This window comes from Ceratosolen solmsi, unplaced genomic scaffold (assembly GCF_000503995.2).
Source record: "Ceratosolen solmsi marchali unplaced genomic scaffold, CerSol_1.0 scaffold6, whole genome shotgun sequence".
NCBI lineage: Eukaryota > Metazoa > Arthropoda > Insecta > Hymenoptera > Agaonidae > Ceratosolen > Ceratosolen solmsi.
In genome coordinates this window covers 3,898,263-3,921,764 of record NW_011948414.1, presented here as the reverse complement: position 1 = coordinate 3,921,764, position 23,502 = coordinate 3,898,263, and the positions used below count along the sequence as shown (strand labels likewise).

Here is a 23,502-nt window from a genome sequence, read left to right as displayed (position 1 = left end):
CAAGCACAGCAACATAATCTGCAGCTCCAGCAGCAGCAGCAGCAGCAGCAGCAGCAGCCACCGATGCACGCGCAGTCCCAGGAACAGACGCCGATCCACGTGCAAGCAGAGGGAGAGACGCCGATACACGTGCAACCACATTTACAACCACAGAACAGCGAAGTGCCACGAGGACCATCGCGTAGTACAAAGTTGAATCCAGTTGATGAGACAAAACAAGTATCACCATCAACGGAATATCCTACCGAGTCAGCGGAAAAATAAATCTTTACTATTGAAATAAATAACTGGAGTTTGGAAGAACCAAAATGAATATCGAAAAATTGAATTTCATGCAGAAAATCGATTATAACACACACATACACACACGCGCGCGCGCGAGCACGCACACGCACACATGAGTTTTTAGATCTTCCGATATTAATATATTTTATAAATAAGTTGTAAAAAAAATGTAAATAATCTATATTATATATATATATATATATATATATATATGCATATATGTATGTATGTATTTATGTATGTATGTGTACGTACGTACGTACGCATGTATATATATATATATATATATATATATATATATATATATATATTTGAGAGGGAAAAACTCAAAATAAAGCAGCAGCAATGAAATTTGTAGTATCCTACTTATTAAGTTGTAACTTTAATGAAAAAGAAAGGTAAAGAAAATATGTTTTAAAAATTGTGATATATCGTTAGTTTTTAACTTAAAATCAATAAGAAAATTACGATAGTTAAATTATATACACCAAAAATTGAGATACACACACATAATAAAAATAGATTTGAAAAAGAAAAATTGTATGCTATAATAAATAAAGAAAATTATGGTTGTAAGTTATATCGTAATACGCAAATACAAAAAAAAAAAAACTTAAAAGGAAACGGTAAAAGATAGTAATTTACCTGAAAGTAGAGCTAGTACTTTCCGCACTCTTAAAACTAACCATTTTTTTTGTTAACTGTTAATCGCGATTTGTTTGGAACACTTCATTACATCCGTTGGGTCTCTGTGTTTACTTCTCTCTCTCTCTCTCTCTCTCTCTCTCTATCTATCTATCTATCTATCTATCTATCTATATATCTATCTCACTCTCACTCTCATACTCGATCTTGATTTCCCCATCTCCTTCCGCCTTCGCCCCATTTAAGTTTATTCCTCTTTTCAGAAAGCTAAGATAGGTCAGAGTTCCATGTGGTTGTTTGCCTTTTCATTTTATTTCTTTATGATTCATGCAGAGGGAAAACTCGCAATTCGGTGACTGCCAACGATCGGAATCATTTCAAAGAAGTATTTGTATCTGTACGTGTATAAGTGCATAAGGAAATATCGAGTGGAAGGATTTACAATTTTCAAAGTCTTCTATCTACTATGTTAAAGAAGAGAAAGTCATGACGGCAACTGTGGTAGACGCGAGTCTAGCGAAAGGCGCCATTGGAGGGGGTAGCATTTTATGTACAATCGCGTCCAATGCTTTTCCAATACAATCAAAAACAAAAAATATACCGCAGAGGAAGTAGTGGGCAAAAACGAGTCTCGAGTCGCTATTGACATCAAATTGTATGATTATAATTTTGTAGAAACATTCGGCACGTTCTTTGTTGATTTCTATTTTTCACCTCAACACCGTAACGAAGTCATTATTGGGCAAGAGCCTGCATACAGATGTCTGTTGGGACATAGAAGGTGGAGGAAAAATAGGGGAAAATGAAAGTGTGTGTGTGTGTGTGTGTGTGTGTGTGAGAGAGAGAATGAGTGAGGGGGGGGGGGGGGGGGTGATTGAGCGAGTGAGTAAGTGAGCCAGCCAATGAGTGAGCGAGCGAGTGCGAGGAATGGGAGAGAGAGAGAAAGAGAGAGAGACGTGGAAAGCGTGGCGTTGCGTGTTCAAACAGAAAAACAGTCCAGCAAGGCTACAATCGAAATGTTTTTAAGCATTTGTAGAGAGACCGAGAGAGAGAGAGAGAGTGTGTCTCTGTGTGTGTGCGTGTGCGTGTGTGTGTAGGTGTGTGCGTGTGTGTGTGTGCGTAGGGGCGCGCGCGCGCGCACGCGCCAGGAGTCAAGACTATGAGCTCAAGCTTAAGTGACATTTTCACCAACTCTATGCTAACACGCGCTGCTACCTTGGAAATTGCTAATACACGTATGTAATGTAAGACTTCGTACGAAAATATCGCGAGGACCGGTTTTTTCGTATCATTTGTATTTCACATTTCGCGGCTGAAGAAACAGTAGAAGCCGATCGTCACCGAAAATAAGCAAAACAAAAGGAAAGATAAAATGGCAATGCGGATTACCCACTGGATAAGTGATATTTCTATTTTTATGACAAACGATACTTTTTTTGTAAATTGGAAACAACTGTTTGGAACAATAAAGTGCATGTTCGATCTGAGAAAGTCTATTTTTTCGCATCCATAATTATAATGAAAACAATTTTTTTTTTTACAGTATCATATATATATATATATATATATATATATATATATAATAACTTTTAACTTTACATTTTTTATAACTTCGCATTCTTTTTTTGTTTTACTATTTAACTGAAAAATTGCTTATCACTGAATTGCGATCGCCATGCGCAGTGCAAAATAAAGTCATAGTTTTTTTTAAAAGCTTATTAAAAACGTGAACACTACATCGATAAATTATGATAATTATCATCGTTAAATCATTTTTTTTCTTTTTTTTTCTTTTTTCTGTTTCTTTATTTATTTTTTTTTTTTTTTTTTTCATTCGTTAAGAAATGAGTCGACGACATAATTGTTATTATGCGATCCGTATATTATACACAACAATAATTTTGTAATTACATAGACATATGAAATAACGATGTTGTATTCGAGTCAATAATCACATGATTGTACAGACAATTTCAATAATAATTCAACCTTCTATCATGTATTTACTGTGTTACTCTGAAAAAGTCTAATAAAATTATTTTAAAAAGGAATTATGCCAGCCTCATATACCTCCCCCGCACATTTATATGACCAATGATCTGCAGTTGGGACACGTATGAGGAGTCAGCGACGTGTCGAGCCCAAGATTTAACATTCTTTTGCGTATAATTAGATAAGTCGTGCGTGTGCTTTCGAAAGAATTGGATAAACCTGTCGAGTCCCGTATAGGCGATAGCGCATGCATCGTTAATCGAGAGCTTATCAGCTTTTATCAAATCTCCACGATGATCTGCTGCGTTATTAAGTAGTTCCATCTTATTTTACCCCCTGCCGTTTCTCTTCTCGCCCACTTATTATTTGATTATAATTTTGGAATCTTAAGTCGCGGGAAGGCAGGAGAGTCTCGGCACTGACAGTCAAGTGAAAGAACAAGCGAGAAGCAACAAGCGGTTTTTTCTTTTGCGGTCTGACTCTGGTGACACAGACGAACCTTGAAAGATGCCGAGTAATTTGAAATATATTTATTATTACGCTAATGTGACGAGATTGTAATTCTTATTGACGGATACGAAGGAGAAGTTACTTTATTCCTCTAACTTAAAATTGGATAATATAATTGCCGGTTTTCTATACGGCTCGAGTGACGTATAATTAATTGCATCGACATCGACTGTCTATGCATTCGTGAAAAGGAAAAGAAAAAAAAAAATTAATCGCTTCATACATTGGAGCGGGCGCGCGCGCGCCCGGGTGTGCATTACTTGTAACGTCTTTGGCTGTTTAATTGTGTTTATACGGATTCCAAGCATATGCAACGTGAAAAAAACAAACAAAAACAAAAACAAAACAAAAAAAAATATATATATATATCTCATTCAAACGTAAAGAAAATTGCAAAACTGTTTATATTGATTTACTATTGAATGTAGTAACAAATTTACTTTACTATAAGCGCCTAACTATTGACACATATTGACTTTTGTACATTGATTTTTAATTACCAATTCTTAAAGTGAAATAAATCGGCTTTGTAAATTAGCTTTTTCCGGTGTTTGTTATTTCGAAAATAAATCAATGAGATACGTAGATAGTTGCCGATCCCAGTCGAAAGTTAGTTTTTTTTTTTTTTTTTTGCGTTTTTCTTCTCAAATTCGTGAACATATAATTAATTAAAAAATGTTATTACGATAGAATATCATTCAATGGTGCGCGGCACAATCTGCTGAAAACTTAATAATATATCGATATTTACCAAAGCTTTCCGACGATTTGACATTATGATTATCGGGATTATTACAACTGTTTTATTCATTATTTCGTTATTATATGTTGTTAATAATTTTTACGGAGAAATCGATTCGATTCGCCATAAAGTCTGAAATAACTGCATTTACACAAATTCTACTTTTACATTGTTATTGCGCATATTAATCACGTATAAAGCATAGTCTTGGATAATCAATTTTCATAATTGCTACATATTTGAAAGAGACGTGTTTTTATGCTCTTATTGATCATTTGAAGTTAAAAGGAAAACGTAATTATTGCCTATATTAATGATTTTGAAATATATATGTATATATATGTATATATATTTATGTGTGTGTGTGTGTGTGTGTGTGTGTGTGTGTGTGTGTGTGTGTGTGCGCGTGTGCGTGTGCGTGTGCGTGTGCGTGCGTGCGTGCGTGCGTGCGTGCGTGCGTGTGTAAATCAAGGAAACCCTTTCATTAATTTGATAAAAAAATACTGTCGTAAGCATGCGACGCATCGGTCAAGCAAAGCCAATTATGAAAAATCTTTCAAAGACTTCGCAAAGTTTCATATTTTAACACATGTTTATTTAAACACGAGTTGGTGCTTATGTCTTCGTGATTATGTAAACTCGTTGTAATACTCCAAGAAAAACTCAGAAAAACACAGAAGCAGATTAACGAACTTTAAATTGCATGTACGTGCTGGCTTACAGCACCGCGTGCATGTTTGCTTAACGATTTTTCTTTCGCAGGCAAGAATATCGTTCGCTCGCTAATTCTATGCACGATCGTGATAACAACGTCGCGCTTATCGCCGGCTTATGCGCAGACGTTTAACTTAATGAAGGAAATCAACGTGAATGCCTTCGTGAATTGCGAGCACGTGCAACAATTATTCAGCCTGGATCGTTCAATGTTCGATTTGGGCTCGGTGCTGCACAAGTGCTGGCACCATGGAACCACGCTCGACGAAATTAACGGCGGACTCGAATCAAAAGTCAATCGTCCCGACATCGAGAATTATGAATTCCAAGATCTGCACTTGCCTTGCGATGAGGTTTTCAGGGCGAACCTAACGAGGCTTAGTACCAGTCTGTTGCAGGATTTTATTGGCTGCCGAGGCTCCGAGGCACTTGCAATTCCTAGTCGAAAAAGCATTGAAAGCCGATTCGGAGATATTGTCGAGGTCTATCAGAATGGTAGGTTTCGACGGGAGAATTCGCTTGGGTTTGAGTAATTGAGCGCTGATTTGAAAATTTCATTATAATGATATTCACCATAATCCTACGTTACAACATTTAATATAAAACCTATTATTGACGAATTAACCAACTCGAGTTAAAACTAAAACTTCATAAAAATTGATGTAATTAATTTTCATTTTTTTTTCTTTTATTTTCATATTCTTTATATATTATAAATACATCGACTTTGTCGTTAAATGGTTTAATTTAATATATATATATATATATATATATATATATATATATAAAAGAAGGAATTTTCTATCGACAAGAATACGATTGGACCTTGAACGATGAAAGTATTTAAAAATATTCTTCTTTCTTTATTAGACGCGAAGAAAAATTCAATTCTTAAAAGTATCGACTTGAACGGTGATTCATATTTTTTCAACTACTTGTTTAGTAAAACTGAAAATAAGTAGGTTTTTTTAATCAGTCGTATAATACATAGAGCTTTTAGTCTTAAATAGCTTTGTTGAAAATTCTTTTCATACACAATGCCAAGAATCAAGTATAAAGCATAAAGCTAAGTTTTATGTTTAAGTCGATCATTGATTAAACGTAAAACTTTCCAGCATCTCATCAATTTAATAACCAGTATGAAGTAAACAATTCAAGAAAAAAATTGTATATTGATAATGTCAGTTTTCTAATAAAATGTGAGATACGATATTGCTGTTTGTATTATTACTATAACTTATTCTTGTTTAAAAATAAAATCAAAATCAAAAACATAATGAAATAAATGATAAACCTTGTAACATATTAAATAAATATTATAATATTGTTAGGACTTGTCGCAATATTGTGAAACGGACGACTAGTATTTTGAATTAAGCGATTTTTATTCATAATTGCATTGAAACATTTTTATTCGTACGCATATTTGCCCAACAGAGCATCGATAGTTTCAGCCTGAAATACGTGCTTTATGTCTCGTATCTGTGATGGCATAAAATATCTGGTGATATTGTTCATGGATTTAGGCAATATGTCGGTGACGATCGACGAGGGGACGCTGGTAAGTTGTGCCAACTTCTCAAAGAGAGTCAGCTCCCTTTGTCTACAATACGGCTTAACGGAAGACCAATGGTCAAGGGGATTTCTCCGGTATAACTATCCGGACAAATGGGTTGTAGAGGAGAGCGTCCATGAGATGAGCTTGACGTGCGATCAGGTGTTCAGGACTAAATTGTATCTGACAGTGTACGAAGAGCCGACGGAGATGTTCATCAAGTGCCAAAAGTCCATGTCAATTGAGCCAGAAGTTCGTGATGTCTTTGAGAAAAAATATGCTCAAGAACTGCAGAAGTTGAGAGGTGAAACGATATGTTTTAATTGTTGCTGTAGATTGTTAAGAACTGCTAATTTTTATTCCTAATCAAAGTATACCATTACAATTATTGTTTCGAAGACAAGTACTTGTCGTTGAGAATCTTAATGATCCGATGAAGCATTTGTTTGAAATGATAAAATGAAATATTTATACAATATTTGCTATAAAAATAATATATTATATTCATATCATTTTTTATTTATACCGGCATAAGGTAATATACATTTGGAAATTCGATATACGTAGAAAACATCTCTATTACATATAGTATAGCAAACAATTTTTACATTATTTAATTATATTATATATATATATATATATATATATATATATATATATATATATTCACTAGAGTGATAAAAATTTAATTTTTTTTTTGTTTTTTTGTTTTTTTGTTTCGTTTAAACGAATAAATATAAAAGTTTAAGAATAAAAGAATTAAATTACTAAATTTAAATCTTTTATGATGATTCATCATGGTATTAAATGACAAAAGGAGTTTTTATTATCTATTTTTAAAATTTTCAACAAAGAATAATCATTTTCAGATATATTTGTATAATAGTTTAGTAATAATGGTCGTACACATACTTTAGTAATTATAAACATTGTATATGACAATCAGAGATGCTTTACACGCACACTCGTTTAAATACATCAGCCAACAATTTTTCTTCTTTTTTTTTATATATATATAATTATTAATGCACCAGAGCAATCGCCAGAATAGCGGAATAATTAATATTCCTATTTTTTTTAGCAAATAATATTACGAATTCTTTCTCACGAATCTTAAAGTATAGAACTTTAAATACGATGTCGTTAAATATTTAATATCAAATTTCTATAAGTATATCAAGTATCTTGAAATGATAATGGAATTATATTAATAAGTATACTTGCGTTATCCCCAGAGCAAATCAGTCCGGACGAGCCTGGCGTCGACCTGAGAGGCTTCGTCAGCTGCCGGCACCTGCAGCCGGTGTCGATTGGCGGTGTCGAGATGTCGGCGTCTCAAAAGGCGACCAACGTCTGTCGCGCAGTGGGCCTCACCTACGAGGAGCTGCAGAACGGAACGACGTGGAGAGCCGATATTACGAGAGATGAGGGGTCAAAGGGTCGTGAACTCGTCAAGCTCTACCTCGACTGCGACAGTGTCTTCGACGAGGGCCTAAGGAGCTTCACGAGCGCCCTCCTCAACGACTACGAATCCTGCAGGGCTGCCGACAAAGTGTCCCTTCAGGGTAGAAGAGTCCTATGGAGGAGATTCTCCCAAATCTTCGAACTCTTTGCCAGTAAGTTATTGGCACCTCGTTAATCATAAGGATCTGCCTAATTGTTTCATCAAAATGTCTCCACTCGTATGAGGGACGAGACAGAAGAGACGATACATATTCAAATAAATATATAGATAGAAGAAATAGATAGATAGAAAAATACATTGAATTGGATTAAATATAAGAGTCTATTAGTTACAATTACATGTGTCTGTAAATATCCTGGTATCGTAAATTTTAGCTATCAATTTTACATAATATATAAAAAAAATACATATATACATATATATATATATATATATATATACATATGCAGAAATCTTAAATTACACTTACAATTTATATGCTGACTACTGCTTCGAGCGCTAAAAATTTAGCGCACGAACGAATAAAGTAATATTTAATATATTTAAGTCGTGCATTTTTCAATAATTCATATACGATACTTAAAATATTTAATACTGCGTTTTATTTACAATGTCATGAAAATGCAAATATTTTGCCACTGGAATACGATGCATGTGTAGTGTAAGATTTTATTTATATTGGATATAGCTTTGAAAGAAGAATGCTTAAAATAAAAAAAATACTATATATACATATATATATATATAGATTATATAAAATGCCTGAATTATGGGAAGAGTTGAAAGAAAAAAACGAGAGTTCGATTATCTCTTTGAATGACAGAAAAGGCACGTGACAGCACAAGAATCTCAATAACATAACGGTATCCTAGCGAATAGCCTCGCATATGATTTTTATGACGGACATTTTAACGAGATAAGCTTAAGAGGAATCAAAGCCTTAATGCTTGCGATACTGTGCGGCACAGCTGCCCCGACAAAACTGTTGACGAATAATTGCACAAGTATTAGCAAGGTTATAAGTAAATACGGCTATGGCATCCTTTACAGCGGGACGAGTGGTGAAAGTCGCCAAGCACTCGGATCAATTGGTGCGCTGCACCGACTTCAAGGACGAACTCGTGGATCTCTGCCGTAGACGGGGCTCGAGCCTGGCCCAGGAGCTCCGTGGTTTCGGGAGCCTCGCCCGAAGCTTCGGCGACAAATGGCTAAACACCGAGGAGCTCGACAAGCTCTACCTCAGCTGCGAGGAGTTGCTCGACGAGGCGCATGCGCGATACGTGCAGCGGCTACCTATCGATCAGTACATGCAGTGCAGGTGGATCGAGGGACTGTCAGACCCGAGAAAGGCCCTCATCGACAAGAGCATCGCCAGGCTTTACGAGCGCAAGCATGGACAAAACGCGACGAGATATAAGGGAGACGCTGATGTTGAGATATCGTCGGTTATATTGTTCGATCAGGCTGAGGATCGCGCAAGACCTTAGTTTCGTTGCTGGCACTGGGCTATTATTAATAATAATGTCGGAGAGGCGAATTGAGCATAGTTGACGCCGAGATATGCCGCTCTAGTGGTGGAATTATGTACACGATCGTTCGATCAATAAAGCCAATATGGCCAATACAGATTGGAAAATTCAACGTCCGATTATCGTAGACGACTTTTTCTCTTTTTTTCTTTTACAAAATTCAATATTACGAAATATCTCTTATTATATTTTTTCATACTTTGGATTTGTTAAATGTTGCCGAGTGCTTTGATATTCAAACTGTCGATTACAAACAATTTGCTTAAATACGCATTTAAAATCACGTGACGAGCCTTGATTAACGAAAGTTTTTAAACAATACACAGCACAAATAGATAGTAAATTGCATGAAAATGCAATGAAAATATTTTTGATTTAATTACACAGATTAGCTTTATTTATTGATTTTATATAACAAGTTGCCGGTTTATAAATATTTTGATATTAACTACCGTTTCTTTCCTCTTTTTTTTTTTCTTTTTTTTTTTTATTGTTGTTGAAAAACCGAATCTACGATGCAATAATTTTACGTAAACAATTATATATCCTATCGCATTCGTGCATCAAATAATTTTTATGTAATACTCCTACTGCAACTAATAAAATCTCGTTTGTTATTTGACTTAATTCATCATTATTATATCATGGTTTATCATCTTTTCACTAAAATCATTCATTTTTAAAGCCATTAGATACATTTATTATTAATATTGATAAAACTATAAGATAATATTTATAAAGAGTGCGAGCGAATACATTATAATTATAATTTTTATGTATTAATATTATTTGTACAACGAAAATATCACATCAGTGCTCGAATATTTTATATAAGAAATCATGAAACTTATCAGTATTAATGAGTTTTACAAATACATGACTATTCGTAATTATCACATAATAATTAATTTCCGATATTCCAAAGAAAATGATTTGCAACAACGTTTTGTTTATCAATTAACCTATCGATATAACAAACGATTCGATAAAATTAGCGTAAAAATACCGTTGAAGTTATATAAAATTAATTATCAAGTGCTATATTCATCTTAAATTATAATTGCAATTCATATGTAAAATCATGATTTTACTAACAATGCTTTGCAATAATAAATAATAACAATAACAATAACAGAAACAATAACAATAACAATAACAATAATAATAACAACGGCAATAACTGTACGATTATTTATTAATATTCATTGTGGCTTATTGTAAGCAAATAAAATGTATATATATATATATATATCTGTTTTGCCAATAAATATATATTCGTTGAATAAGTGAGTGTTGAATTTGTTGAAAAATAAGCCCTATTGCGAATTCTACATTATATATTATGAATTGACAAAAATATTCAAGATATAAAAAAATTGAAAAATCCGTGTTAAATTCGTTACTGTAGAATACATGCTTATGTAGGCGTATACTCATGCCGGCATACGCACACACGCACACATACGCATGCACACAACAAACAAACAAACATCGACATTTTTATTTTTATTGTTCAAAGTTTAATAGGACTTCAAATCGTTCGTTGTAATGTAACAATGACAGGAACTTTTTAAGAGAATAAGAGTTTCGTGAAAAGTACACGTAGCGCGAGTTTCGTTTGGGTTTATAATTATATAAAAATATATGTAATTGTATTTTATATGTAGATCTATAATTAGCCATAATTCATTACAGTTAACATGTTATATGTAATGTATTTAATTACAAAATCTAACCAAAAATTTCAATTCTTTTTACTTGAAACGTATATAATATTCTTCAGAATTGAAATATTGTATTTAAAAATAGTTACATTTATTACGATTATTGTCATGATCGTTTAATAATAATTTCATTAAATAACATTGTACATTAATTTTTACGTCAAAAAAAAAAAAAAAAAAAAAAAAAAAAAAAAAAAAATGATGGGAAAAAAAGACATTTCAAGATAATTCACAATCGTTATGTTGTAATATTTATTTATGTGTTTGAGAATATCCGTGCATCTAATTTACGCGAATCAAATGTAATATTTATACTGCGTGTGTAATATTAAAGAATGAATAATGCAAAGAAAATCTAAATATTTATCTAAATGTTTACATATTATAATTAATCCGCTGCGCAAAGAAAGATAAATTTGTCTGTCTCACGAGATAGCGTGACCTCCAAAAAACCGGACCTACATCGTAAAAAACTTGACCAAAACAAAAACGAAGGGGCTACCTGTTATTTTAACATTGAATTAAAATAGTCTCTCACTCTCTCTCTCTCTCTCTCTCTCTCTCTCTCTCTCTTTTAGTATCTTCCAAAGTGAACTACTATCTTCAATAAAATTACACGCTGGAGTTTAACATTTAACGAATGATAATTTTAACGAATATTAATTTAAGGCATTCGTCCGTCTTCTTTACATAAGTGCATACTCGATGTTCATTCCTACGATAATAACAAAATGAATGTCTAAAGAGTGCATGGGTGAAATATAGTCAAAGACGTTCTGATTACTTTCTTACGTAACAGTGATCTTCAAATTCAGAGAAATCATCGGCCATTGATTAAAATTAAATACAAGGCGCTTGGACTTCCAATAAAATCAATAAAATGTAAACACTCGGATAGTATGAAATAATGCTCCTCGTCGGCATGTATTAGAAAACTATCGTTTATTTGCATTGCGCGAGCGTGACAAATGTAAAAAGAAACAAGAAGAAACAAAAGTTCCAACGTCCAGCAGATCGGACATGACGCAGTCTACAGGAATTCCCAAGCATCGCGTTCTCACGTACTCACGTGCTGTCGCCTAACAATGCGAAATTCTACGAGACGAGTCATGGTCACCATCACAAGTCCGAGTCCTACTATTTCGATCCTCTTCTTTGCCTTCGTGAGGCGATAATAATGGCATCTTCATCGGTATTCCGTGGCTAAAGATAGATGTTGGGAAAAAGGTGAACGATTGCAATTTGTTCTTATTCAAGTTACAACGTCTTTACGTTCGTCATGATTTGACCTTCGCTATGTTTTTCCAAGCCACGCGTTAAGGTGTAAAAAAACTTATGTGAATGTGACTATCGAACGAGGGTTATCGTACAAATAAATTTTCTGCTTCATATTTATTGTATCTCGTATCTGATCCCATTACTCACGCAGAGTTAAAGAGAAATTAAGAATAATTTAATTATTATTTATATTTATAATTCTATTTATAATTAAACAATATAAACAGAGGGTAAGAAATATTAATATTCGGATGCGTAAGACTGAATTCTGTCTATTACTGTTATTTCATTATTATATAATGACATTGATCACGTTAATTTAAATGAATTTATAATTCATTCGATAACCGAACTTTGCGAACGACCAGATTTTACCATACAAATAAGATTAAAAGATTCCTTCGCGAAATTAAAAAATTCATACCCAAATAATTAAAACTTTATCATCAATAGCCAAAAAAACCGTTCATAATGTAATTAAAAGATATGTAGTTTCTGACATTGTAAGCTGTAACATTGTAAGATGCTAACGTATTATACAATCTCATACACGATAATAATAACAATGTTATACACTATCGCTGTTCGTTGGCATATCTCCTTACTCCCGATAATTTATTAGTTATTTGTTAATCCTATCATTAAACGATAAAAGTAAGAATCTCGACTCCAATCAAATTACCGACCGTTACTTTGCCACAGTTATTGAGATTCCGCTGCAATTGTCATGTACGAATTGCAGGAATTTGAGAAAAGTGTAAAAGGAAAGCGATGTGGAGGTAAATTGTAACTATTCAAATGTGTGATTAAACATTAACTTTATACAAATAAAACCCAATCATTTGATAAGCAGCTTATATAAGCAGTTAATATTTATTATGAATTACAATATAATACATTATATCTATTTATTATTCATTTCAATGTTCACTTTTATCGAGTTAAGCAAAACTGCTTGTAAAAGCTAATATCATATTATTGTACATTATACCGTAGAATTTACTTTAAATTATTCCATATTATCAATAGTAATGAAAATATTTTAATTCCATGATATAAAACGATGACAATGTTAATTAAGAATAATTAAAATAAGATTGGAATCGTTGTTTTTTAGTAATTACGCACATTCATAATTCACATATTAGAGACGAGTTTACATAGATAGTTTTTACATGTACTATTAAATATTTCATAATAAACAATAATAATAATGGATTACAGAATGATTTTGCATAATTTAAAACCAATTAATAACTTCAGTATATTGAAATTGATTGACCGATTCAAAATGCGCATGTTTTTATTAGTTATCAATTTTATAAGAGCGTGGTGAATTTTTTTTTTTTACTATCAGGTCTGATATTCTGACAAAGTTTTTATTAGTGAAAATTATATACTTTCGTTTTTATCCTTCGTGCAAGACAATTTAATTGATATTATTAATACAATTTAATTAAGAAAATTTCTATTTTTATTTCATGATGAAGGATGTTTAACTCATATACGTTTAATTGTTAATTTCTTTTCATTTTTTTTTTTTGCAGCAAAATAGAAGTATTGAATTTTTGCCGAAAAATAATTTAATAAAAAGCTTACGAAAAAATACGAATATTTCATTAATAATTAATTTATCGCCTTTTTCATTAACAGTCATGAATTTTTCAATAAGATTTTAAATTTCGACAAAGAGTTTATTAGAATTACAACAACAACAACAAAAATCCTATTTGAATTGTTAAGAATGATTTCGATTATGTCGTTAAGAGAAAACTTATTAGAATTACAATAATTCCTATACCACAGATGGAAGAAATATAAATAAATTATTAAAGTAACATCTGTTAAAATACAATACACTTTATAATGACGAAAGCATAATAAGTTAATTGCCGCGGTTGAATTTCTAGGTGTAAAGGACGTATTGTTTTAATAATTAAAGAAAATAATATTAAAAAAAAAAAAAAATTGATTAAATTTGTTATATTCATTAAATTAAATACTTAAATTATTGAATAATTGGCGTAAAGAAAAACAATAATGAAATATAGAGTACATTGAAAATTTCTCATTTTTTCATACAGAATCATCCTAAAGCTTTAGATAATTTGGATGTATTAGATGTATTAGATAATTGTGCAATCGCATTCACAACTATTATTCATTGGATTGATGCTGTTGTTATTGTATTTTTTATTATTATTATTATTATTATTATTGTTGTTGTTATTATTATTATTATTAGTATTATTATTAACAGCTAAATTTAGAGCAAATATTTTTAAATACCTCGTTATTATTTAGATAACTAAGTACAGTAAATCTCATACCGTTTCAACTCATAAAATAAATTACCAATAATTGACAATAACATTAAGGTTAAATTGATAAATTGGAATTTTCTTTTTATAGATTAATAACATTGTTGAGTCATATTATGGTAATTTACGCGAACCCAAGTGTAGATAAAAAATATGTATCATTGAAAAATATATATACATTTTATAACGATTAATTCTCGTAACAATGTCGCTTACAAAGTAGCGCGACTAACATATTTATTTCGTCACGCTTGGTATCCATTTGCATCAACGGCGACGGTGAAATAATTTTCAAATTGTTGTCCAGTTAAAGGGAAACGTCCGTAGCTCATCGTCACCTCTCTCTCTCTCTCTCTCACACACACACACACACACACACACACTCTCTCTCTCTCTCTCTATCTATCTCTCTATCTCTCTCGCTCTCTCTTTATTGCACTTGTTGAAAATTAAATAACTCTACACCGAAGGGCTTGGACAGTATCATTAAGTGACGCCAGTGACTGCGTTAAAATTCACTCTTAGAGAACTTTCATTCACGACTCGATAAACATGAAGAGAATTTGCTTCACTCACCGTATCATTTTCTTTGTTATTTAGTATCCGTTATCTCATCTCGACTTCCTATTTGTTTATCTTTTGTGTAATTTCACCGAATTAATATTCCAACCATACTATATCCTACGAACTTCGCTTTCGAAAAAAGAACCGACAATCTGGTATGCATACACGCATTCACACACGCAATCGAGCACACACACACACACACACGCACACACGCACACGCCCACAAATACATTCTTACTGCATATATTTTTATACTGCATAATAAGATGTATATATAAATATATATATGTATAAAATGAGATTTTAGTTTTATTCCAGAACAATTTGCATTGAATTAATTTTTAATTGTAAATAGCACTCATACTTATAACGTTTATAATTGTATTATGCAGTTGTCATTACAATACTATTTTTATTGTTGCACAATAAAACTAACTTAACGGCTATGACATTTATACTATCGAATAGTCGGTTTATCGCTCTGACTTAACGTAACGATCATCACGTAATTACTCCACAAATATTTGCATTTAATTGCACATCATAATGAAAGCGACTAATACCATTTTAGACGAAACAAACGTTCGCGTGATATTTTTGTTTATAGCATAAATGTAATGTAATAAAAATTAACGTCAATAAGCTTAAAGGTCGTTTTAAACGAATTCATATGTTTCTTTATGAACAATATTATTGTATTTTACATCCTAATCATTAATACCAAATTCTAATTTAATTTTATAGCCTACAATACACCTTTTTAAACTACTCATTATTAAACATTGAACTATTTTATTATACTTGTTACGTGTACTTAATTTACCTGATTTATATATGATATAATTTTTATGAATATAAAAGTCCATACTAGCGCTTTGTCTGAAATATTACTCATAAATGTTAGCAGAATATGAAATATATTATTATGAATTTTATCAATAAATAAGACATTTTATTTATTTATTATCTCGTTGAAATTTAACAAATATCAAACACAATACAGATATCAGGCATTGATTCCTATTTTTAATTTTAGTTTTTTTTTTCTTTTTTCTCTCATTTCTCAATATATTTTTTAACAATGCCATTCATATCAACAATATCATATTGCAGACAGGTTCGCGCAATCACACATTATTATATACATACACATATACAGGGGAGTCAGAAAATATAATTTATTTAAAGATTAAAAATTTTTTAAAATCGTGAGATTATAGAATTTTCTCATACTACGTTCAGCATAAATGTCATAGTAGGCATAATTGGTTCCAATTAAAAAAAAAAAAAAAAAAAAAAAAAAAAAAAAAAAAAACACAAGAACTTAAAAGGCTTTTTATTTTAATGGCATAATGTTATCCCATCAGTCAAATTTTTATTTGTTTCTTTAATTTATGGCTGCTTCAAAAATAATTGGTTCCAATTAAACATTTCTCCCATAAAAAAAAAAAAAAAAAAAAAAACCAAATAAAATAGTAATTTAGTCAAATTTATAAAACATATAAATATTGTAATTGAGAGCTGCCCATAGGAATTTATTGGGTTAGCGTTAGTAGAGCATAAAGTATATTTAAAATACTCTTTCACGTATTCAATTGTAGAAATGGAAAAGACCTGCTATTGACCTGCTATTAGCGCTGAAAGTTAGTTGGATATGTATAAAGCTAAATGAAAATATAACTACTTTTGCTTATAAATTTTGGACCCCAACCGCAGGATCACTGAGATCGGCTTTGGAAGATGGAAGGCTTCGCCCGATTGCTATGAAGGCGCCAAAGATGGTTGAGCGTCATCGTCGAGAGCGCTGTAGGAGCACAACCAAGGCAATAATCGCTGTGATGCTGACGAGTCTCGTGGCGATGTTCTGCTACGCCGTCTGGAGGATACGCGACATCGAGAGTCCGTCGGAGATGATCGAATACGAGTATCGCATAATCGGTACGGGCGAGATCGTCGTTACCGACCGCGAGGCGAAAGAATCATGAGACGTTATGATGGTTGGCCGCTTTTGATCAGCCATCATGGCGAGACTGGAGACTGGACGAGTGACCACGAACAATAGCGAACCTGAGCTCCAAGCAGAATGAAGAAAGATCGTTAAAGCTTCGGGTTATATTTATACGGTCGATTCGTCGTACGGGGACGGCCGGTACATGATTTTCTTCAGGATCACATTTACACAATAAAATAGAGCTTTCACCTTTCTTATAAATATTTAAGTATATTTTATATAATCCCACGCTATTAACATATAATGTGCTTTTATTAATCTTGGTGTTATGATTCTTTGTTTAAATATTTTTAAAATATTTGCGATTAATCACTGCGATATGCCGATGTTTCATAACGCAATTCTATCGAGTAAAATTAAAAACAAAACAAAAAATAAATAAATAAATTGAAAAAAAAAACAATAAACGACTAAATAAAATTTCAACCCCGTTTCTCATGCGTACGTTCTATTAATTTTATTTACGTGTTACATCATCACTCATCGTGATTACAGAATAAACAGTATGTTCAACCGTTTAAAAGAAATTTCACCGTTCAATTAGGATATTTTAACGCTCCATTTAGATTAATAATATTTCAATGCTGGCAGCTAATCTTATTACGCCTAAATCTTATTACGGGATACGTAAAAGCTCGATTATCAGACGATCAATTACTCTCAGATATTCACCTGGACAATCACAAGCGAAATTGAACATCACGCATACACCCACAAATATAATAATAATAATAATTATAAACAATTAAAAAAAAAAAAGAAAATTATTCCTTGATTGAAAAGTTAATGGCTTAGAACGAGCATATTATAGATATAATAATATTAATAATGGAAGATGCGAATAATATAAATGTGTTACAGAACCATTCATGTGTAAATTTTTATTATTGACATATTCATTATTGTTTATGAACTCAATAACTCCTTAATTATCTTTTCATAATTTCTATAATAATTTAAAGTATTCTAAAGATTGACATTCGAATTTAATTACATATTATAGGAAAATATATAAAAAATTCTCCACTCTCACAATACTCCAACTACATTTAAAGTGACATGTACATGCATATATATAGTATTAATCTCTTTTAATGATAAAAATAAATATTCAGAGCTACTAACGTGTTTTAAATATTGAAATAATTTTATTAATAACCAGTATTGTCGGCACGTTTTTAATAATATTCTGAAAATGAAATTAATTTTTTTATTATTTACTCGATTAAAGTTACATATACATCTCGATAGGTTGTTAAATTCATGGGAAAAAAACTACAATACTTTAGTCATATACGGCTAATAAACAATAGGACTAAGTAATACCACTGCAAGCTGATATTAATAGCAGATTTAATACAATAATTATTAAAATAACTCGATTGCATTATGCTTTAGCTGAAACACGAGATAAGAATAAATGCAGAGAGAAAGGGTAAACAATAAGAGTGTGCAATAATAAAAGAGAATCCGATACAAGTATAAGTAATATTTAATAATATGTTTAGATACGTATAAGCGAGATGGGGGGGGGGGAGCAGAAAAGTCGCGAGGTACTAGCGATGTAGAAAAAAATGTAGCACAAGTGTAATTGAAGAGAAAAACAAAAACCAAGAGCGCCTGCCGCATTAGCAACTACTGATAGTGAGAGCGGAGATGAGTATGGAAAAAAAGCTCCGTATCTCTAGAGCAACGTATCGCAGTGTCGAGCACTCAAAGGGGAAGCGTACTCCCGGTCCCGATAAAAGGTCAGTATAGCAACAAGATCAAGCCGAAGGAGGTTGTGCAACATGAGCCAGCTGTACGAAAAGAAGTGCGACTGTAAGTTTTCAATTGATAGCTTTTTCTCTTGCCGATTAGTTATAGCGGAGGTGCGCGAGCTTGGCTTTTTTCATTGTTGGGCTGATTTGTTGTGCGAGCAATATTTTCGCGTAGCTTGACGTGTCGCTAACACATTGATCGAACTTCGGTCGGGCAAAAACTTTCTTAGTCATTCGTTTCAAGGATATCTTTGCGTGTAATTCCTGTCTCATCTCGGGCAATCTAAGAGCAACTACGAACATGCACGCCGCCACCCCCCCCCCCCCACCCCCCACCCCCCCCCCCCCCCCGCCCCGGTACGCCCCCTCCCCCAGCCGCCACAATGCGTTTGATCCGCCATCCGTCTTTTATCCTCGACGACATCCGGCTACGAGCAACTACGAACATGCCCGCCGCCACCCCCCCCCCCAATCCCCCAATCCCCCATCCCCCACCCCCACCCACCCACGCCCTACCCCTGCCCCTACCAACCCAGTGACACATAACACATAATTGTAGAATATTTTGCTGCGAATATAAGTGATTGGAGAAATGTAATTTACATCTTATGATGGAGGGAGATTTCGTTTCTTCTCTTAAAGCATACGTTCTCCTTCGTTCTTTGAGCTTGTACATTTTTTCCAAATGTATATTTTTATTAGCACAAGTGCAATTAAAATTAATGCTTACAAATTAAAAAAAGAAAAATTATTGTTTTATTTTTAATTTATAATTAATCTCTATACATATATTAAGCATTTGTTCTTCTACTGCAGAGCATATATGTATACGTTCGAATTATAATGTATTCTTATCGTTGTAACATTTAATGATTGATAACGATATTTTTACAAATGTAATTAGAGTCGGAATTAATTTTTAATATTATAAAGGCTTACCGAATCGTAGCGAAAATTGCGGCGATAGACACAGTCGTCCCTATCAATTGCTTAACGCTTGCTGTCGTATTATTGATTTGTGACTTTTCATTAATGAATTCAATTTCCCTTATAATATCAAAATCAATTCACACTCGTATAATGAGTAGTTAATATTAAAAATGAAATAAAAGAAAAAAGAAAATGGGAAAATAATGTTATTTTACAATAAAATAAATTAAAATAATTAACTCTTATGGTGAAATTTATTATTTAAATTTTAATACAACGAACAAATATTTCATAAATAATTTCAGGTCGCCAATACGATCAATCGGCTGATAATCGTTCAGCCCCAATAAAAATGGATGTCGCAGCGTGTAAAGATAATCAACTGAATAGCACAAGTCACATTATCTTCCGTGCACTCCGTTTCATCGGTTATGTCATCGTCTTAATACTTTCAAGCTACCTTTTATGGCGTATTCTAATCACCGAATTTAATATCCAGACGATTGATATATTCTTCAATTATACCAAGAAATTTGAAAGTAGCAATTATTATAATCGCAGAGTGGCACGATCGATTAAGGCCAGCGCTAATCCAGCCGAGCACAATTCCTTTGATTATGGCGGAAAGGAATTGGCTAGGGGAGCAATGCTGACGTCAAAAAATGAGAATCCACAATTATGGAAAAAGAAGCCTGCCCCGAAGGATAATTTTGACGAGCTGATGAAAGGATTATTCGATAAAATCTGGGAAATGCATAACGACACCGACAGATCGCACTTCGACAATAATATGAAGGCAGTGTTTCAAGCTTGGTTTCCGGTTTTTGACGCCCTATTGCCCCATGAATTCATGGAAAGCGAATCAATTAGGAATATCAGATCAGCCGATGAGATTGGCAATGGCTTTAGGCAAAGAGTCGATCGTAAGAAACGAGAAGTTGATAAACGCGATAAATCCCACATGAGGCAACATAAAAACTCCATTCAAATTACTCAGAAGCTTAATGAGGAGCTATTGAGAAGGAAAGCGGCACGTCAAGGTCGATCGGTGGAAAATAATAGTGAAGAAACATTGGAGTCTGTGGAAGAGCGAAATCACCGGGTTAGGTATATTGTGGATAAAAATAAGAAATTATCAAATGAGCCAAGTAAGCGATATTTAATCAAACGGAGAAACAACGGGGAGTCGGCTGAATCTTCAGAGTTTGAGAGGAAAATGAAGAATAAAGCTAATAGTCGCTTAATGTACCAAATAGACTCACCGAATCAAAATGATTATACAAATGAGGTGGCATTTGGATAATGAATATTGGTCGATAACGATGACGAGAACGCGAATGTACGAAAAATGTTGTACATTATCGAAATTCATTGTATGATTGATCTATTTGTCATTATAAGTAACTTAAAGGGTGATGAATTTACAATAAGAGAATTACGTCATAATTTTCGCATACCATTAATTTTGTAATTAATAAAATTATTAATATCATATATAGATTTTTTATTGCTGGAATTTTGTTAGCGTTTGTACAAATATTCGCAAGAGTATTGTTAACTTAATTTGCTTAAACGTTTGCTACAAAAGACAAATTTCCTTCCGAAGGAAAAGCACTTAACGGTAATTAAGAATTTTCATTTACTTCCAGCCATTAGACAATCATTACATTAGATACATATTTTTATTTATTTTTTTTTTTTTTAACCTAATATCTTTAAATTTTGACACGCGACTGTATTTTAGCGATATTCGCGATTAACCATCATCTGCGCAAATAAATTTTCAAGTAATCTCATTTGGTTTGATATTATTATGATGTAGCTAGCGATACACCCTGTTCATCTAGGTGATATAATATTTTAGAAAATCGATCCAATTAACAAGCCTGTGACACCTCGTAATTAGTATAAGATTACGATCAGAGGGATTGACTAATTAAAAATTGTAGCCTATCCTTAAAGTCACAGTCATTTCTTGTAGAAAAATTTCTTCGTCCGAGAGATACGAAAGGACTTCTTATACTATTGCATTTTCATGGTCGATCGATGCGAACTCAATTTATTCGCTTCTCTCCTTTTCGTCAGCGATCGAAGGACGAAGATTACATTGACGCGTCAATCCTTACATTTGCTCGATATGTATTAATAATTGAAAGCATTGACAGGATAATGGCATTTTAATTTTCAACCCTCTTTTCCATGCAATTTCAGAGTGAAAACAACACGATGTGCCTTACGATACGTAAGTAAAGTATATTTAGAGAAGCAACTATTTTCATACGTATCTTATAAATATTTTATGTAATTCAAATGGCTGCTTTGTAGCGTCTTGAAGCTACAAAGCTTTTAAAAAACAGTATGAAATATTTATTTCATGTAAATATTTTTCTTATTGAAACAGAGTTTTGCAAACTGTAAATTATTTATATTTTAGTAAATTTTGAACACTTAATGCTTGGTCATTTGATTTCTTCGATTTTTTACATTCGCTTTTTAAATACCTGAATAATAAAAATTTTTTAAAAAATATATTCATCTCCTTTCATTTATCTATGCAATGATATAATTTACATGTGAATGTAAATTATTCTCTATTTCAAATCATTCATTACCATTTATTAATTAAAAATTAAACAATTTGAAAATATCGAAAGAAATATATATATGTAAAAACAATTTTAATAAATAATGTAACTTTTATATTATTTTTATTAAAATTTTGAAAACTTCATATACCTTCAATCAAATTTTAGGAATGAAATTATTGTATAAATAAAATCTTAAATAAAAAAAAAAAAGTAATGTATTTTAAAATTTTCCTTAATGTATAGTATAATTTTTTAAATATTTTAATATAAATTTCATACAAAGAGATATAAAATAATTGATAATATTAATAATTGGACTTTCATCTAGAAATTCTGTTTATAAATTTTAATATATTAAAATATCAATGTATTAAATGTTAATATACACATGTATGTATATATATATATATATATATATATATATACATGTATATATTGTACAGTTCAGATGGATATTTGATATCGATTATTCTTGAAGTATTGATTTAAATAAAAAAAATTATACTTTTTAATATCATTTTGTTTTTCAATATAAACATATACAATTTGATTTGATTCATATTTTGCATTAGTATTACAAGAAAAAAAAATCTCTCTCGATACTATGAAATTGATCAAAATTTAAATTGTTTTCCTTTCAGTTTCTGATTTTTCGTAGAATATTGACAATACAAACATTATACATATTAAATAGAATGAAGGACACGAGCCAAAATAGCAAAAAGTAATTCTTACCAATTTCGTGATTCAATATGCTTTAATACGTAGAAGTCAATCTAAAATGGAGAAATCGAATTTCTGAAATGTATTATATTCCTTTCTTCTTTCATACTGTATCTAACTTATAATACAAAAGAAAAAGAACTGAAGGCTTGAGGAATTATTT

General features: G+C 32.0%; 4 protein-coding genes across 4 annotated transcripts in view; all 4 read left to right on the top strand.

The window, feature by feature from the left end:
- LOC105368363 (uncharacterized) overlaps nt 1–264 on the top strand; it is a 4,427-nt gene extending 4,163 nt beyond the window's left edge. The window contains exon 3 of the mRNA XM_011507368.1: nt 25–264. Within this exon, the coding sequence (XP_011505670.1) occupies nt 25–264 (240 nt within the window). The remainder of the gene's footprint in view (nt 1–24) is intronic.
- A 4,499-nt stretch (nt 265–4,763) lies between these two features.
- On the top strand, nt 4,764–9,812 carry LOC105367854 (uncharacterized). The gene is made up of 4 exons (XM_011506677.1): nt 4,764–5,383; nt 6,415–6,747; nt 7,679–8,077; nt 8,977–9,812. Exons 1-4 carry the CDS (start codon nt 5,026–5,028, stop codon nt 9,393–9,395), a joined length of 1,509 nt encoding a protein of 502 aa, XP_011504979.1. The 5' UTR covers nt 4,764–5,025; the 3' UTR covers nt 9,396–9,812.
- A 3,332-nt stretch (nt 9,813–13,144) lies between these two features.
- LOC105367852 (uncharacterized) lies at nt 13,145–17,532 on the top strand. The gene is made up of 2 exons (XM_011506676.1): nt 13,145–13,218; nt 17,044–17,532. The coding sequence occupies exons 1-2, from the start codon at nt 13,167–13,169 to the stop codon at nt 17,310–17,312; spliced, it is 321 nt and encodes a 106-aa protein (XP_011504978.1). The 5' UTR covers nt 13,145–13,166; the 3' UTR covers nt 17,313–17,532.
- A 1,545-nt stretch (nt 17,533–19,077) lies between these two features.
- On the top strand, nt 19,078–21,522 carry LOC105367851 (uncharacterized). The gene is made up of 2 exons (XM_011506675.1): nt 19,078–19,159; nt 20,334–21,522. The coding sequence occupies exons 1-2, from the start codon at nt 19,129–19,131 to the stop codon at nt 21,329–21,331; spliced, it is 1,029 nt and encodes a 342-aa protein (XP_011504977.1). The 5' UTR covers nt 19,078–19,128; the 3' UTR covers nt 21,332–21,522.
- Nucleotides 21,523–23,502: the final 1,980 nt, after the last annotated feature.

What these genes read in the sequence shown, in the direction of transcription:
- LOC105367854 (XM_011506677.1), top strand. Translation starts at nt 5,026, where the DNA reads ATGAAGGAAATCAACGTGAATGCCTTCGTGAATTGCGAGCACGTGCAA. An exon ending in TGTCGAGGTCTATCAGAATG is followed by an intron (nt 5,384 to 6,414) that starts GTAGGTTTCGAC and finishes TCATGGATTTAG; the next exon opens with GCAATATGTCGGTGACGATC. An exon ending in AGAACTGCAGAAGTTGAGAG is followed by an intron (nt 6,748 to 7,678) that starts GTGAAACGATAT and finishes CGTTATCCCCAG; the next exon opens with AGCAAATCAGTCCGGACGAG.
- LOC105367852 (XM_011506676.1), top strand. Translation starts at nt 13,167, where the DNA reads ATGTACGAATTGCAGGAATTTGAGAAAAGTGTAAAAGGAAAGCGATGT. An exon ending in AAAAGGAAAGCGATGTGGAG is followed by an intron (nt 13,219 to 17,043) that starts GTAAATTGTAAC and finishes CCCCAACCGCAG; the next exon opens with GATCACTGAGATCGGCTTTG.
- LOC105367851 (XM_011506675.1), top strand. Translation starts at nt 19,129, where the DNA reads ATGAGCCAGCTGTACGAAAAGAAGTGCGACT. An exon ending in GTACGAAAAGAAGTGCGACT is followed by an intron (nt 19,160 to 20,333) that starts GTAAGTTTTCAA and finishes AAATAATTTCAG; the next exon opens with GTCGCCAATACGATCAATCG.